At 33.6% G+C, this 16,241-nt stretch overlaps 1 protein-coding gene across 23 annotated transcripts in view; it reads left to right on the top strand.

Moving 5' to 3' along the window:
* Positions 1-16,241, top strand: part of PAM (peptidylglycine alpha-amidating monooxygenase) — a 149,605-nt gene that overhangs the window by 76,719 nt on the left and 56,645 nt on the right. For 12 of the 23 annotated variants that reach the window (XM_081053870.1, XM_081053864.1, XM_081053858.1 and 9 more), the window contains exons 7-12: positions 5,614-5,662; positions 7,095-7,162; positions 8,272-8,352; positions 8,642-8,718; positions 9,062-9,165; positions 15,151-15,335. In XM_081053870.1, coding sequence (XP_080909996.1) covers positions 5,614-5,662; positions 7,095-7,162; positions 8,272-8,352; positions 8,642-8,718; positions 9,062-9,165; positions 15,151-15,335 — 564 coding nt within the window. Of the gene's footprint in view, positions 1-5,613; positions 5,663-7,094; positions 7,163-8,271; positions 8,353-8,641; positions 8,719-9,061; positions 9,166-15,150; positions 15,345-16,241 lie in introns of all 23 variants that reach the window. The other 11 variants (XM_081053857.1, XM_081053873.1, XM_081053866.1 and 8 more) reach the window with 1 other exon arrangement.

The following is a 16,241-nucleotide window of genomic DNA, read 5'->3' as shown; positions in this document are numbered from 1 at the left end:
TCAATTCTCTGTAAATACAGAACATTAATAGCTAAAAGTCAAGTATTCATCAGTGTACCTTGGAGAGAGAAGGAACCTATAGCCAATACAATGAAGGAAAGAATGATTTTATTTTGGAATAAGAAAACTAAAATAAGATAAATGAAGCTATCAAGAAAGAAGAGCTATCAGGAATTTTGCCTGATGACAGTTATACAGGATAAGAGAATAAATATAGATTAAAGCAACAATTGCTTTATCAATATAAAAATAAAAATGGCTCACTCTTTTCTGCAAACACTGGGTCCTGTTGAACTGCCTTCTCCTAGCTCAAGACTCAGAAAGAAGCACATTGTATTGGGTCTGTCCAAGGCGAACTTTATTACTAAAAGTCCTGATAGGACCTTGAAACAGCACATTAGCAACTTCACACTCCTATCGTCCCTAATCCAAGAACGTCAATTTAGCCAGACCCTACTGTTATTTCTCATTAAATGTCTTTATTTCACTGATCACTCTGTTCTGTATCTACCTCGTTCAGACCTTTCTGAATCAACATTTCTGTTTCCATTTTGAGAATATCTCTGTTGTGTAATATTTTTAACATACCATTTCAATTCTGATTTCTTTTTTTAACTATCTCTTTACTCATTTAATATACCCACATTCCTTTCCCCTTTTCTTCTATTCCTGTGTTATTCGTTGGAGACATTTGATGGGCTTCAGTTTCTTATGTTAAAGAAAATTCAGACCTATGACTGAAATATATTTACTAAAGGTAAAATATTCATGTGCTGAAATTCTTTGGAATCTACCAATAAAAAGAATGATAATAATAACTAAAGTTGATTGGATTTTTTCTGTGCTCCAATTTATTGGATTTTTGCTATGTAAAGAGTGCTCCATTCTTTACATAGATTATTTCTCTTATAGACTGGAGTTTCTTCATAGTATCAATGGTGATCACAAGTACAATTCTATCAAGTATTAAACAAATGACCTTCTAGATTCTACTCACTTTAGACAAAGGAACTCTGTGAGTGCCTAGTTGAAAACTGATGATGATCTTATGAGGCCCTATGGTGAAGTGACTATATGTGATTAAAATATACAAATTAATTCTAAATTCTCCACCCAACAAATCTTACATATGTACAATATTTATATTGAAATATAAATCAAAGGTATAGTCCACTTCCTAGTCTACCTTTCGTTCAAACAAATTCAATCTTATAATTTCAGGCCATTTTAGTTATTTGACTCATTACTGTTCCAATCTTTTTAAAGCTATGGCATTCCATTTCTGTGGTCTTCTGCCCTGTGTTAACTTTGCCATCTATTTCCTCTCCTGTCTCCTATTTACTTTCATTCTAGTCACATAATCAGTCTTTCTGACCAGCTTTTTCAGCCAGAATGTGATTTTGATATTCTGAGTTCATTTTCTGTATATTTCTAAACTATCTCAGTTCTGATTTCATTTTTTCATCTTATGTGGTAAAATATTAGCAGAAGCACTGATGTATTTCTTTATGATAATAGACCTTTTAAGTGTCATTCATTTTTATGATGATGCATGTCAGAGACAGATTTCATATACAGCCTAGCTAATGGAAATGAATTCATTCTTATGAGGCTTCATATCTTGTGGCTAAAGCACTGCATTACAATGAAGGGCAGACAAAGTCAGAGAACCCTGAAAATCATCAGTAAATTATGCAAAACTAGCTGAAGTTTCTGAGTTCACCAGAAGTAAGATCCGGGTAGACGTTATGAAAATAATAATGCATCAATGCAGCAAGGATCAGTTTGGAGTTAGAAGGTCATAATCTTCACACCAAACACTAGGCTGAAATCTGTTTCTCTCCAAAGCTGCCACTTGCTGTTGGAATAGCTACGTATTCAGGAGCCCTTCAGATCTCCAGACCACCTTGTCTGAGGGAGTTCAAATTACTCCCACTGGGACTTCTCACTGGGACTTCTGTATGTGCAAGCCCATGGGCCCTTCAGGTTAAACTGTAGAAAGTCGTACTGGAAAAGATAACAATCGTTTACAATGGTAAAATTTGATTTTAAAAGAATGAACATGTGAATAAGAACGGGCTCTTAATAATATCTAGAATGTAAACAAATATGCTTTATATGTATTTACTGAGGTAACTTCTAGAATTTTGTTCAACTAAAATATCATTGTTAAAATGTGTATTTATCCATTACTAAATAACATAATTTCTTAAAGTCACATAGATTTGTAATTCAATCACCCCATGGTTAAATAATGATGACAATCTGAAGTGTTCTCCATAATTTAAACCATAATATCTATATGCTCATACACAGATGCACCCAATCACAGCATGGTTTTTAAAAATACCTCATTTCTTGCTGATTCACTGGATCAAATTGACCAGATAAATTTGATGTAAACAAATTCGCACAGCCATGACTTAGAAACGCTAGTGTGGTTTTCAAAGTCTATCTCTTCACTAATTTTCCTTCTGTATATTTTGATTTCTGAAGCTTTTTGTAAAACAGGCAAGATTTTCACTTTGGATCTTTATATTCACCAACCCTCTACCCATATAAGGTTTACCTTGTATAAGACAAAACTTAGAGTCTCTAAAATTCAACTTTCCCTAAAGTCATTATGTTGTATAATATGTAAGTCAGAAGTTCAGTATATTTTTTTTTCCAGAATGTGTTGATCATCTCATGTTACTAATTGAGGTTTTAGCTGTTTTGTTATTGTGTGACGACCTTGACTTTCTTATAGGAAATGGCATCTAGCTGATAAACATGTGGGAGTAAAAGAAAACCTGGTTCTCTGTCTTTGCAGTGGAGTAGTGCTGAGACTGTGACTCACTTTTAAAACTCTAGAGGGAAGCAAATAGACAACAATTATATAGTAATGGCTATTATTTAATTTGGAGAAAACTTTGATAAGCTGGTTATAAAATATCTTCAAATTAAAATTTGTTTTTGACTTATTTTTGTTCTTTTTTTGAATATTAATAAAAAGCTCTCAATGTAGACAATTCTACTAACGAACATTATCTAACAGGAAGATGCACTGTTAATGGCAATAGCTGGCATGTGACTATTAGTAACATTCCTGCAGCTTTTAATTTGATGACACATTGCAGTTTTCATGATAATCTTCTTTAGTAGTTCCTGAAATGTGTTAATTTATTTATTGATTTCTCCCACTTAATTTTTTTTTTTTGAGTCATGGTAAAGATTGTCAGCCAATGTGGATATCGAACTGTGATTAACTTGATTTTTTCAATGCAAAGATGTAATGTAAAACCAAGAGACACTTCTCATTGCGCTTTGACCCTTTTGCTTGGGTAGACGTTGTATGAGGAAAAAACTCCCGGTATTGTTACTTAAAATAAAAAATCGTAACGCCTGACATTCAGTAATTAGTAAGTAATCGGTAAGTGCCATTTACTAATGGACTCCTTTGGTTTTTGGAGCCCCACAAAAGCCAGGTACTGTGCTAGGTGAACACATTACAAGATCCTTTGCTCTTGCTCCATAGCTTAAAATCTTCCAATGGCTTCTTTACAGATAGAGAATAAAACCTAGACTTTTAACACTCTCCTCGTGGCGTGGACAATCTCCAACCTCGTGGTCACTCTGTCCTTCTGGACCACAGTAGATAAAACAGCTACTATCACTTATCCTGTTGAGTTCACTGTGTGACATTATCTTGTTTATATATTTTATGTTTTGTTTTCCCTATCCTACCTCATTTCCCTATGTCTCCACTCCCATTAGAGCATAAGCACTACGAAAACAGGGAACTTGAGTATATTGTTTTTCACTGCATCCATACCATATAGAACAGTGCCTCAATATCACAATTGCTCAATAAACATTAATTGAATGAATGGATGATTACTATTTGTCAAAATAACCTATTACGTAGGTATGATGTTTTTTATACAGATGAGAAATGTTTTCTGAAATCACCTAGGCTAATTCGGTGAGTCTCTGGACTTTAGAAATCATTTCGTATGAATGAATGGTACTTTCCACCATTCTCTTTTGATCAGTGGAGATATTTACATAATTCTTGCAAAGTCATTTTGAAATGTCATATTTACTAAAGTCATATTTACTAAATCTCATGAAGTATATTTAGGAAAACTGGCTCTCAAAAAATAAATAAATAAACAAATTGAAAAACAATATTCAATTATCCTTTCTCTAGTTAAAAGTATAGACAAAATAAGATAAAACTGGTTATTTATTATTATTGTTTTCTCTCCATCTCTTTAAAACTCATTTGAAATTGGAAAAAAAAAAACTCACTGAAATTATGATGAAAATAGCACCTCACTGAAATTGATTAGATATCCCTTGGTAAAATGACAAAAACAAACAAAAAAAAACCCCAACTGATTAAATATAAAATCTGTATCATTGAATTTTCAATTTCTGTACTATCTTTATTAAGAACAAACTCAATACTGTACTGTACAGAGAAATCTCCTGTGTGTTTTATTACCCAAGTGTTAAATATGATTTGTTATGTTTTCTAAACTGTATTGTAAATAAAATGCGTGTCTTGTTAGTTATCTGTTATATATTTGTAGATGAGGTTACCGTTGCTTCTCTCATGAGAATTACAGCTAAAAGAAATTTCCTCAAGAAAACTATTCTATCTGCTGTTATTTGTTAGCACACTTCACTTCTTAATTTCTAGTATAAATCTATCAATCTAACACACACATGCAATAGTTATTGCTATTAAAATCAACTCAAAATTGAGATATAAAGTTTTATAATTATTACTGAGAATAACATGTGTAGTAGAAAGTCTTTAACATGCACAGAAATAAAAGGAATGAGTAAGTATGTACTATTCATGGTCTTGTAGTGAGAGATAAGCAAGTTCAGCAGAGATAAGAATTTGAATAATTAAAATTTTTACCTTATACCTATTTGGGGAAGCCAAAGGAGGACCAAAGAGAGGGTTTGTAAGAGGTCTCTGAAGTGTCCTTGGCAAAGATAGAGATACTCAGAAGCTTTCCACTGACGTTAGGATGTAAAAAAAAAAAAAAAAAAAAAAGTATCAGTTTTCTATCCCAAAGGTAGGAATGAGCGAGGCTTAGAAACCAAACAAGGTGATTTCTATACATAAATTTGAGACATTACAGTCTAAAAATGTTATTACCTTGAAAGCCCAAATAATGGGCTCCTTCGGTTTTTGGAAAATAAAAAAGGTAGCTGTTTGGAGCCCCACAAAACAAATCATTCAGTAGTTCATCAACTTTTCTGAATGTTTCAACATTATAGGAAATGCACAGAGAGTAGCAACAACTTTCTTCTGTGAGATTATGCCTAGTATCTAGTATATCTGCAGGAAAACATAACTGGTCAGTTTGATGAGTCAAGAAAATAACCACAAATTGCTTGAAATGATAGTTTTGTTTTTGTGGTTGTGATACATTGTAAATTAAATAAATTCATGAATATGAAAGTACTCTGTAAAATATAAAGCATCATACAATGGAAACAGGTTTTTTTTAGTAGTTGAGTTATAATCATTTAGTATTTATTATTTTGAAATCCATTTTTTATGGTTTCATATTTAAGATGTGTATTTTCTGTGTGTGTATGTGTTTTCAGATAATCACAAGGATTGTTCTGGTGTGTCCTTACACCTCACACGCCTGCCGTAAGTACTTCCAGTTTTCTTAGCTGAGTGACAGCTTTAAGATCTTTGAGAACAGAAAAGTGGGAAGTCCATTGTATTAGTTATCTATTGTTGTGTGACAAAGTAGCCTAAACTTAGTGGCTTAAAACAGCAAATACTGATTGTCTCCTGTGGGTATCTGGGCACAGCGTAGCTGGGAGCTGTGGCTGGTGGTCTCACTCTTGGCCAGTGTGTCAGTCATCTGGGGGTGTGACCAGGGGAGAGCCACTTCACAGATCACTCACATGGCTATTGGCAGCATTCAGTTCCTCCCTGGCTGTGGGCTGGAGGACTTCCTCATTTCCTTGCTATTTGAAAGGCTATAAACAAGGCAGCTGGAGTCTGTCACAGCCAGCAAGGGAGAAAGCAAGAGAAGCCCTGCAAGATGGAAGCCAGAGTGTTTTTTTTTATAGCCTAATCTCAGAAGTAATAAATATTATATGTCATCAACTTTTAAAACATTGTCAGTGAAGAATTACATATGTATGTAATAAGTACAATAACCTAAACAATGAAACCCAGTTAGTGGTTCTGGGTGGAGGACATGAATCCTAGGAGACTCCTGTAGAAAAAAGTGAAATCCCTTTTGCTCTATTCTGTTTGTTAGAAATAACGAATTACGAGATCTATTTGCTAGATCCAACCTACACTCAAAAGAAGAGGATTTGACAAGAGCATGAATAGCAGAGCTAGGAATCATTGGAAGCTGTATTAGGGTTCTCCAGAGAAAATGAAACATAGACTGTTTATACATATATATGTGTATCAGAGAGAGGGAGGGAGAGAGTGATTCTGAGATTGAGAGATTTACTTTAAGGAAGTGGCTCACGTGATCATGGGGGCTGGCAAATCTGAAATCTGAAAGACAGGCTGGCAGGTTGGAAATTCTGGCAGGCATGTATAATGCAGTCTTGAGTCCAAAGGCAGTCTAGAGGCAGAATTCCTTCCTCTTTAGGGGACCCTCAGTCTTTTCTTGTAAGAGGCCCACCCACCTTATGGACACTAATCTGCTTTACTCAAAGTCATTGATTTTAATATTAATCACATCTAAATAACACCTTCACAGCAGCATCTACACTACTGTTTGACCAAACAGCTGGGCACCATAGCATAGCCAAGTCCACTTAACCGTCACAGGAGCCATTTAGTTACTGCCTTCTACATTCAATGTGTGTTTAGCTATTTGCTCCCCAAAATAAATTATTTTTAAGAAAAAGAAATATATACATATATATGTACATATATATGTGTATATATTTATATATACACATATATATATATATTACCTCTTCTCCAATTTTTTGTGTGTGATTATTTTCACATGAATTGTATTTTGTAGACCAATGTATTGAAGTATATCTTATTTTTCCAAGGCAATCGTTTTGACTTTGATAAACATTACTGTTTTCTGCAGGCAGCCTTTAATTGCTGGCATGTACCTTATGATGTCTGTTGACACTGTCATACCAGCAGGAGAGAAGGGTGAGTAGAGTGATCTTTTAGTATTTACCATTACCTCATTCCCTAATCTATAGAAATTTACAGTATATTTTTTATAAACTTTTGAAATGACCAATATTTTTGAGTCCCTGAAAAATAAACCAATTCTTTATTATCCTTGGATTTAAAATAGATTTTCTTTTATTATTCCAAGCCAGTAGTTTATTATTTTCCATTCTTTTATTAAGATGCTAAGAATTGAGGCCCATTGGGTAAGTGGTGGGTTGTATAATTAAAAGAAAAAATCTTAAATATTTTACAAATCAATCATCTATTCTTTAAATGCCAGAGACAAACTTCATAATGTACTGTGTCATAAACAACAGCAGAGAGTATCAGGTTCAAAATCAAGAAGCTAGCAAATCCAACAACGACTCAGTCTTTGAACTTAGGTATATTGAGTTTATTTTCCCATTTGAGAAATGGGGATAATAATAGCTAGTTTTCCTAACCTTAAAAAAACTATTGGAATAAGTATGATATTATTTGTCATTGTATCTGATCTCTGATGAAATTGCCATATTAAATATTTTTCATTTGCTTTTTTACTGGAAATATTTTAAAGTTAGTGACAAATATGGTCTCGTTGTAACTATTCATTTGTTTATTATAAAAGATATATTTATGGAATAGCTACTATGTGTTAGTAGTGTTAGGTTGAAAAAACATATGAAATGAAATGGTCCCTTCTCAACAGGAACTGTGAATCTAGTTATCTTAGGTGTTTGCAAACAATTTTTCAAAAATCCTTCTGTTTTAAAAATAAAAGCAAATTTTGAAGCGTTTTCAATTCCCTAAATTTCACAGTAAATGTAACAAATTTAGCCAGTATTTTCACTGAGCCGGTGTTTTGATTTGTCCATAGTTATTTTGTTTATGAATGAATCAAAATGTGAGGGTAAGGAAACCTTAACTCATCTTAGTGAAGTGATTGGCAGATAGTAAGTGCTGAGTATGTAGATGCATGTTTACTTCATCAGAAAACCCCCATGCCCAGCAGCTTGTGAATACCCTATACAGACTCTTAGACAAGGATAATGTTATTTTCCAATTGAATAATGACTTTTTTTCTGTATTTTCATTTCTCACAGTGGTGAATTCTGACATTTCATGTCATTATAAAAAGTATCCAATGCATGTCTTTGCGTATAGAGTCCACACTCATCATTTAGGTAAGAACTTTAAACTACATGTTAAATTACAAATATTTATCATTGTGCTTGCTAATGCTGTAAGTGTAAAATGTAAATTGTTTAACATTAAATCTGTTTTAATGAAAGGGATTTTGGTCCATCATTTAAAATTCTGAATGTGTTTCCATCATATCGTTTTCATTAAAATACCTAGCATTTTGAGTTCTGAAAATATCCAGATTTTATTTTGAAATAGGAAGGTAAACAATGCCTTTTCTTTTTCTAATACCTTATTATATGATATGACTGTAATTTGTGTTCATTGCAGGTAAGGTAGTAAGTGGATACAGAGTAAGAAATGAACAGTGGACGTTGATTGGACGCCAGAGCCCTCAGCTGCCACAGGTGTGTAGAATATAGTTTAATTTTGAGAGAAAAAATAATAATAATCAGGTAGTAATTTAAAAAAACCCCATAGAAACCTTTTGAATGTCTTTAAAATCTAAACATCTCTAAATCTACCTTCACTGTACATCTAAGCTGTGTATAACCTCGTTTTTTACAACTTCCAACTTGATGGTCTCCTTATCAGTTCTCTTGATATTTCTAAACATGGTGGTGGTGGTGGTGGTGGAGGTGGTTTGTGTCTTCCTCCTTTTTACCCAGGGTGCTCCAAGCCTCACATTTATTGAAGCATGTGGTTCTAGGTTTTATTTGTAATTTTAATGAATCTTTGTCTTCTTGGCAGGCTTTCTACCCTGTGGAACACCCAGTAGATGTTAGTTTTGGTGACATATTGGCAGCAAGATGTGTATTCACTGGTGAAGGAAGGACAGAAGCCACACACATTGGGTATGATTCCATAAATTTCTCTATTTTAAAAGATTTTATTGGGACAAGGCATAGTTATAGGTGACAGTTACCTTTGAGAATGAATTGCACATTTATTTTCCTATCATGAACAATTACAACAAACTGTTGCGTTTTATCATGTTAGAACTGATTGATTTGGATAAAGTCCAGAACATGTGCTTATTTTTTCATGCTTCCTCTCTTCCTTCTTATTCAGACCTTAAACATCATGCCTCTACATGTTACAGTTACTACAAAAGTTTCTATTACTTCATCAGACTCATCTTAATAAAGACAAATATAATGATTATGACATTATATTTCTTCAAGTGTCCTTTGTCCTGTGTTCAAATTTGGGCAAATACATGGGTTCTGTATTTGGTGGTGCACATTAATCACTCAGAACCGTGACTTTTTTTCTGCCTGTGTATTCAATGTTTTCCACTTGTTTAGTCTACCAAATGAGAATAATAATATGCAGCACTTTACAAAACAGAATGTCAGACTTTTAAATAATTTTCAAAATACTGAGCCTCTTTGAAATAAATATATTTTATAACACTAAGTAAAAATTTCAAAGCACTATGAACTGTCTCAAAAAGGGTTTGCCTAAAAAAATGAAAGATAAAGCCCCTTATCATACGTTTTGTTAGGAAAGAACCAAGGAGCCTCCTTTCCATGTTAAACTAGGTCATTAAATATTTACTGATGCCACTTGGAAGCTGGAATTTTAAACCATTTATCTTTTGATCAAAGAGAAGTTATGGAAAGCAGGCATCTGAAAATATGCATTAGATGCACTGAAGATGATTCATTCTTAATGATGACAACACTAGGTGTTAGCTGTCAGGGAAAAGGACAAGATCCTGATGCAGGTAAAAGAAAAAAGGTATTTCACATGGTGGAGTTGGATTTCTTATGTTACTCTAAAAGGGTTTTTATATTAATAAGCATCCATTTTAAGGCTAAAGATAGAAAAAAATTTAATTATCAATTGATATTAAACAAGGAGCTTCTAACACCTTTGCTTTGGATAAATTTGATAAATTTTGGAAAAAGACTTGAGGAAGACAATAAATTCATTGAATGACATGAAATGGCAATGGTAAAAAAAAAGGGTTGACAATGTCAACATAATTAGATTTGAAGGAAAGAGTCTGACAATTCACTTCTTAACAATCTTTAAATACACGAAGTAATTAGATTCAGATGGTATCGATCAACTGTTTTCCGACGTATGTTAGTGTAGAGCCCTAGAAACTTTACTTAAATGCCATTGGTTATTTTATTAACCATTGTAATTGGTAGTAAACAAAGTAGTAAAAAAAATCCCGTTCAACATATTTTTCTGTGTATTAGTTTACAAGTTCAAGTGTGGAATTTTTTTGCTTAGAAGTCCCTTTACAATTTGGGGGTGGGGACACTTGTAACTTTGGTCAAGTTCTGTCCTTTCAGTATTATCTCTGTGAGGCAATATCAACCATAGAAATTAATGGCTTGTGATAGTATCAGGATAAGAGGCCTCTCTCGGTTTTATGAGTTCAGTATAATTCTAAGTCGTTTCTTAAATGTATTTTGCTTTAAAATGATACCCTAAAATGACTATACTAATCTATCTTTCAGCAAATCTCATGTGGGCTACAGGAAATGCCATTTTGTAATACAAATGAAACGGAAATTATAAGAAATTAAGTTATTGGATAAGTTCATATTCTGAATATTTCGTTTATATTAAAGAATCAATTTTCTTCCAGTGGAATGATAAACTAATAAGACAAGTTTGAATAAATTTAAATATGAATAAAAATTCTCATAATAATGCCTCCCATTCCTACAGCACTTAATATGCTTTTCTGTTTGAGAAAGGTAATAGCAGCAGTGTGTCTCTTTAGAAAAGTAATGGATACCATTTCAATAGGGTAGTATAGAATCACAGTAGAGAATGTAACCAGCGGAAAAAGAAAACTAGTATTTTATTATGTCTATTACATTAAATGATACTCTGTAAATCTCCTCTCCCTCTTCTCACTTCCCACCAGCCTCCTAATCCACATACACAAACATGCACTCCTACTGGGCACAGGTTACAGCCCTGAGCATGAAGCAGATTTAGATACAAGTCCAGAGGTAGTATGGAGTCAGAGGTAGTATGGGGTCAGTAGATGCCCCTCCATGCACTGGGAGAACTATCAGTTTCAAGTTCTTAACCTTCTCGTTCTGAAGCCACCTGAGGACTAAGTTTTACAGGAAAATTGAATCATCAGTGGCCTACTAGGAAGAGTTTCAGTTAAATGATTCTTCCACCCAATCCAAGCTGACCTCTGTATTAAACTGGAAATTTTAGGACTAGAGAAAACTTTCCTTAAGTAGAACTAATAAAGTAGTTAACTAATACAAAGCACTTTGAAAAACAGGGACTGATTTTCCCATGCCAGGATTCACCTTAAAATACAGCCATTAAAAAATAAATGTATTTAAGACAAAATATATTAATAAATATACTTAATGGTAACATTATTTTATCCAGATATATTTCTTTTAGAATAGTAAATATGACTAATATATCTTGGACAAAGTTGTACCAATATATATACTGACAACATAGTATTAATTAATCTATGAAGAAGCAATATTAAGTGCCTAACTGCATTGCGTATTTTATACTCAACGTGACACTTACCTAAATTCATTTAAAATGTTTAGTCAAGTTTAAACAGACAAAAATGAATTAAATCAGCTGATTAATCTTAGTAAGTATGCTAATTTGCCTAAAAATTTATATGCTAAAATTTTAAATTCTGGAGAATTGTCAGATGATATTTACCTCTTTGGTCAATTTTGTTAGTCATATTGTTCATTTGGAACCAGTTATTTCATGTACATATGAGTATGTCTGATGAATATTCATAGATATCAAGCACAACACTTTAATCAGAATTTTAAAATGTATTATTTGCAAAGATATAGTTATATGATCAATAACTCCTTAATGTGTAAGTTTAAAAGCACCATGAAACCTCTTAAGAAACAATTAAAAGTTTGTAAAATAACTTTTTAAAGTTTTCATGTTTCTTTCCAAATTTATTTTCAAGCCTCTCATTGTTGAGTGTAAAGGACAGGAGCTGGGGTAGGGGAATCATTAAAGTGGAATATCACTGTTGGGAAAATAATCATGGTGTATGACAATATTTGGTTTTTTTTAATGATAAATTTCAGAATACCTGGGTACTTTAAAAAATATCTGTTATATGTCTTTATAATGCCAAATAATGTATTTTTCATAAAAACCCTCACAGAACCTGCATGGATGGATGGATGGATGGATGGATGGATGGATGGATGGATGGATGGATGGATGGATGGATATAAATGTTTTTCAGAAATACCATAGATCAATTGAGTTTGCAAAATTGACGTGACTTGGCAGTATGATATGTTAGGGCTAACAGCTTATGCCATAATAAGTTGTAAACATTTATTAAGATAGATTATTTATTCTTCCTTCATTCAACAAATATTTATTTAAGGCTTACTGTTTCCAGGCTCACCACACTTTGTCAAATTTAAAGCTAACTGGTATAAAGAAGTAGTTATCCCATAGGCACTCTACTATGCAAGAAGATGAAAGAAATGCACCACTGTAATTTTGGAATCTAGGGGATGCCCAGGAGTCATCATTTGTAGAATCCCACTGGTATTAGGGGATGTTTAAAGGACCACTCAGTGGAGCCAGGGCAAGTGTGTGAACACAATCTCCCTCCACACTTTCTCTTGTTAATAATTATTCAGCTTCACAGAGTGGAACTGCAGAGTTGTTCTCTACAGAGAATAAGGGTGGGTGGGTCAGAATTCTCTCTTAGGAATACTGAAAGCAATTTGTTTGGCTACAGTCAGGTTTTCTTATTTCATTTTGAGTGAAAGATGAATGTGAAATAAAATAAGCAAAGTGTATTTTGACATTAAGGATAATTTGAGTCCTAACATGTTTAAGATACGATAGTTTCTCTGTCAGAAAGGATCTCAGAATTACCTTGACTACAACTTTAATTACAGATGGAAAGGAATAAAATACAACTATTTTTCTTCAGCTCTTTCATGAAATTTTCTTTGTGATAGCAAAGATTCTCAAATTATTTGATCAAGTCAATTTTGTATTGTAGAATCAGTACCTTAAATGAACTACATTGATGATTTGATTAGGCCATCTGACTCATGTGTTTAGAGTGAACATGGGTGGGAGATTTCCAAACAGAAAATAGGGAAGGATCTGTCCATAGATAAGTTGCAAGTTTCATTTATTATTATATAGATTTATTATTTTTTCCTTTCATTAGCTTGCGAAGCTTATATGATTATTTTGCTTCCCCTCTCTGCTAGATGATTCAAGGTTTTTTAAGCCAGAGCCACAATGTAAATTCCCTTTCCCTCATTTTTCTCTCTTGATCTGTACATTTTTCTTCATTTTGAACAGAGGGAGGGAGGATAATATGGTGGGAGCTTCTGACTTACTACTTTGGCACTAGCCATTCCTTTTATAGTGTAGAATTTTCTGACCAACTCCAATACTGTTAAAATATAATTCTTAGGAATGGTGTTTTGACACCTAAAGATATGGGTAGCGAACAGGTGTTTGTTTGGGATTGCACTTCAACATATATTTATATTTCACGGGAGAGACAGTTACAGCTGACAGGTATCAGATTCAGAGAGTGAGAAGCCAAATGATTTTTAAAGCATAAGCAGAGCTTCCCATGGCAGAGGCTCGTTCCTGTGGTCTCTTGGGGGCTCACATTTTCAGAGCTCAGTGAGAGAAACCACATCCCTGTTTGGAAAAGATTTTTATTTTGTTCCTTCCCTTGCTGATGTCATTACTGTTGCTATGGAGAGGAAGTGAGTGCTGCGTGACATTGCTGGAAAAATCAACACTGACGTATTTCTGCACAGCAAATAGTCCACTTCACGGCTTGCTTTTTATTAATATAGGCTTGCTAAAAGTGGTCAGAATTAATACCAAACAGGAAATGTGCTTTTGCCCAAATTACCTTGATATATAAATGTTTTGTGAAAGTGTACCTAAATAATGCCATCTTAATTATAGTGAAGAGAATGAAATACATATGGTAGTAACCCATGTGAATCCAGGAAGAAGATAAAAAACTAAACAAAACATGTCTTATAAACTATTAGACATAATTTATGTTCGTGGGCACTTTTTTTCTTGAAATGTCCATCCCACTGTTGTCAAATCTATTTTTAACATTGAGTCATTCAGTTGTATAGCACGACCCCATTCAGGTCTGAGCCCTGAGAAGAGATTAGGGCTGATTTCCTTTGATATCATTCCTGAGGAGCTCTTTCCTTCACTGCTGTAGAAGGCAAGGTGCCAAGTCAGATATGTATCAGGGATACATTTATGATGTCTTATTATCAACACATGAATCTTGATTCATCTGAGAGGAGGCCGTAACCAAAACAAGATCCCAGACTCTTGGGGTTACACAGAAAAAATCATTTTTAAAGACTTTTAAATAATAGATGGTATTTCTGTGGAAGTGTTCTGAGTTTTACCATTATTAAGTAAATAATTAAGATTTTTTTTTTTTTTAATGAGAAAAGTGCTTTGCCCAACCTATGAGTCTTAGCAAATGGAAAAAGGACTAAAGAATGAAAGGATTTAGAAGAGGAGGATGATTTATCACTGCTACTTAAATGCCATTTCCATCCGCGGTATTCGGTGATACCCATGGAGCGACTGCAAACCGATACTCCATTATTAAGTGGAACTGTGCCTTTGGAAATGTGCTTTCGGTATTGAAAACTGTGATGGGTTTTAATGAAAGCTATAAAATAAATGCTCAATATTTCCACCTTTGAATCCATTACTGGCAGATTTACTGGTTGCATTTTCTTGCATTATGAATGTGTTTTATGTGAGTGGCTGATTTGTTGTGTCTACTTTTTGTGTGTGTTTTATTTTGCCTGCAGTGGCACATCTAGTGATGAAATGTGCAACTTATACATTATGTATTATATGGAAGCCAAGCATGCAGTTTCTTTCATGACCTGTACGCAGAATGTAGCTCCAGATATGTTCAGAACCATACCACCAGAGGCCAATATTCCAATTCCTGTGAAGTCTGACATGGTTATGATGCATGGACATCACAAAGGTAAAATTGGTGTGTAATTTAAAGTAACGTGATTTTGTTTTTTCCATTTCCTTCTGTCTCACTTGACTATATGATTAATATGTAAAACCATCCCTCTTCTGCCAAACAATCACATGTGCCCACATAACCCAATTCCCTCTTTTCCTTCTTATATATCCTGTTACTCCTCCTGACATGCCCCCATCAAAATAGTGAAAGTGAAAAATCTCCACTAGTGATGCAAGAGACTTGTTTGGGGACCAATTCCATGAATGTAGATCTTTCTCCATTTAATTCATGATCTCTAGTGTCTCCATTTCATTCTTCCTATAAGCAGTAATGACTTATGCAATTGATGAATATACACCAGGTTCTAAAGCATGCTACAGTTTGCCAACGAAAACGGTTATCATCTCCAACCGAATCCTAAATCATCTGTTTAATGGGCCTCTTTAAGCACAAACAATTCTTGATTTATGAGGCACTACTATTCTTGGCCTTTTTTGTCTCATTCAGAATTGTCTTTTAACTTAGTGTTCATCTGCAAAACAGTCATATTCATTGTCATTTCTTTAGTTTAAAATTGCAAAGCAAAGCCCACATCCTATTTTACTGAACGGAGAGCATGCTTAAACTTTACTGAGTTTTTCAAGTTCAATCTGAATACGCCAGAGCAACTTCTTATTCTTTCTAGTGGAAAGTTTATGAAAGAAGTTAACACAGCAGTCAGGTCATTTATTAAGATCCCAATATACAAAGGGCACCAAAGAAATGGGTACACATTTTAAGAAAGGAAAAAAACTGTATTAAAATTGTAATACTCAATATATACCAATAACAAAAGATGAATACAAGTCGTATATATACATTATTTTGGCACCCCTGGTATTTATGAAATATACCTTAAAACGTTATTAATAGCCTTAA

The sequence above is a fragment of the Rhinolophus hipposideros genome (assembly GCF_964194185.1).
Source record: "Rhinolophus hipposideros genome assembly, chromosome: 7".
Lineage (NCBI taxonomy): Eukaryota > Metazoa > Chordata > Mammalia > Chiroptera > Rhinolophidae > Rhinolophus > Rhinolophus hipposideros.
This window is presented reverse-complemented; position numbering and strand designations above follow the sequence as displayed.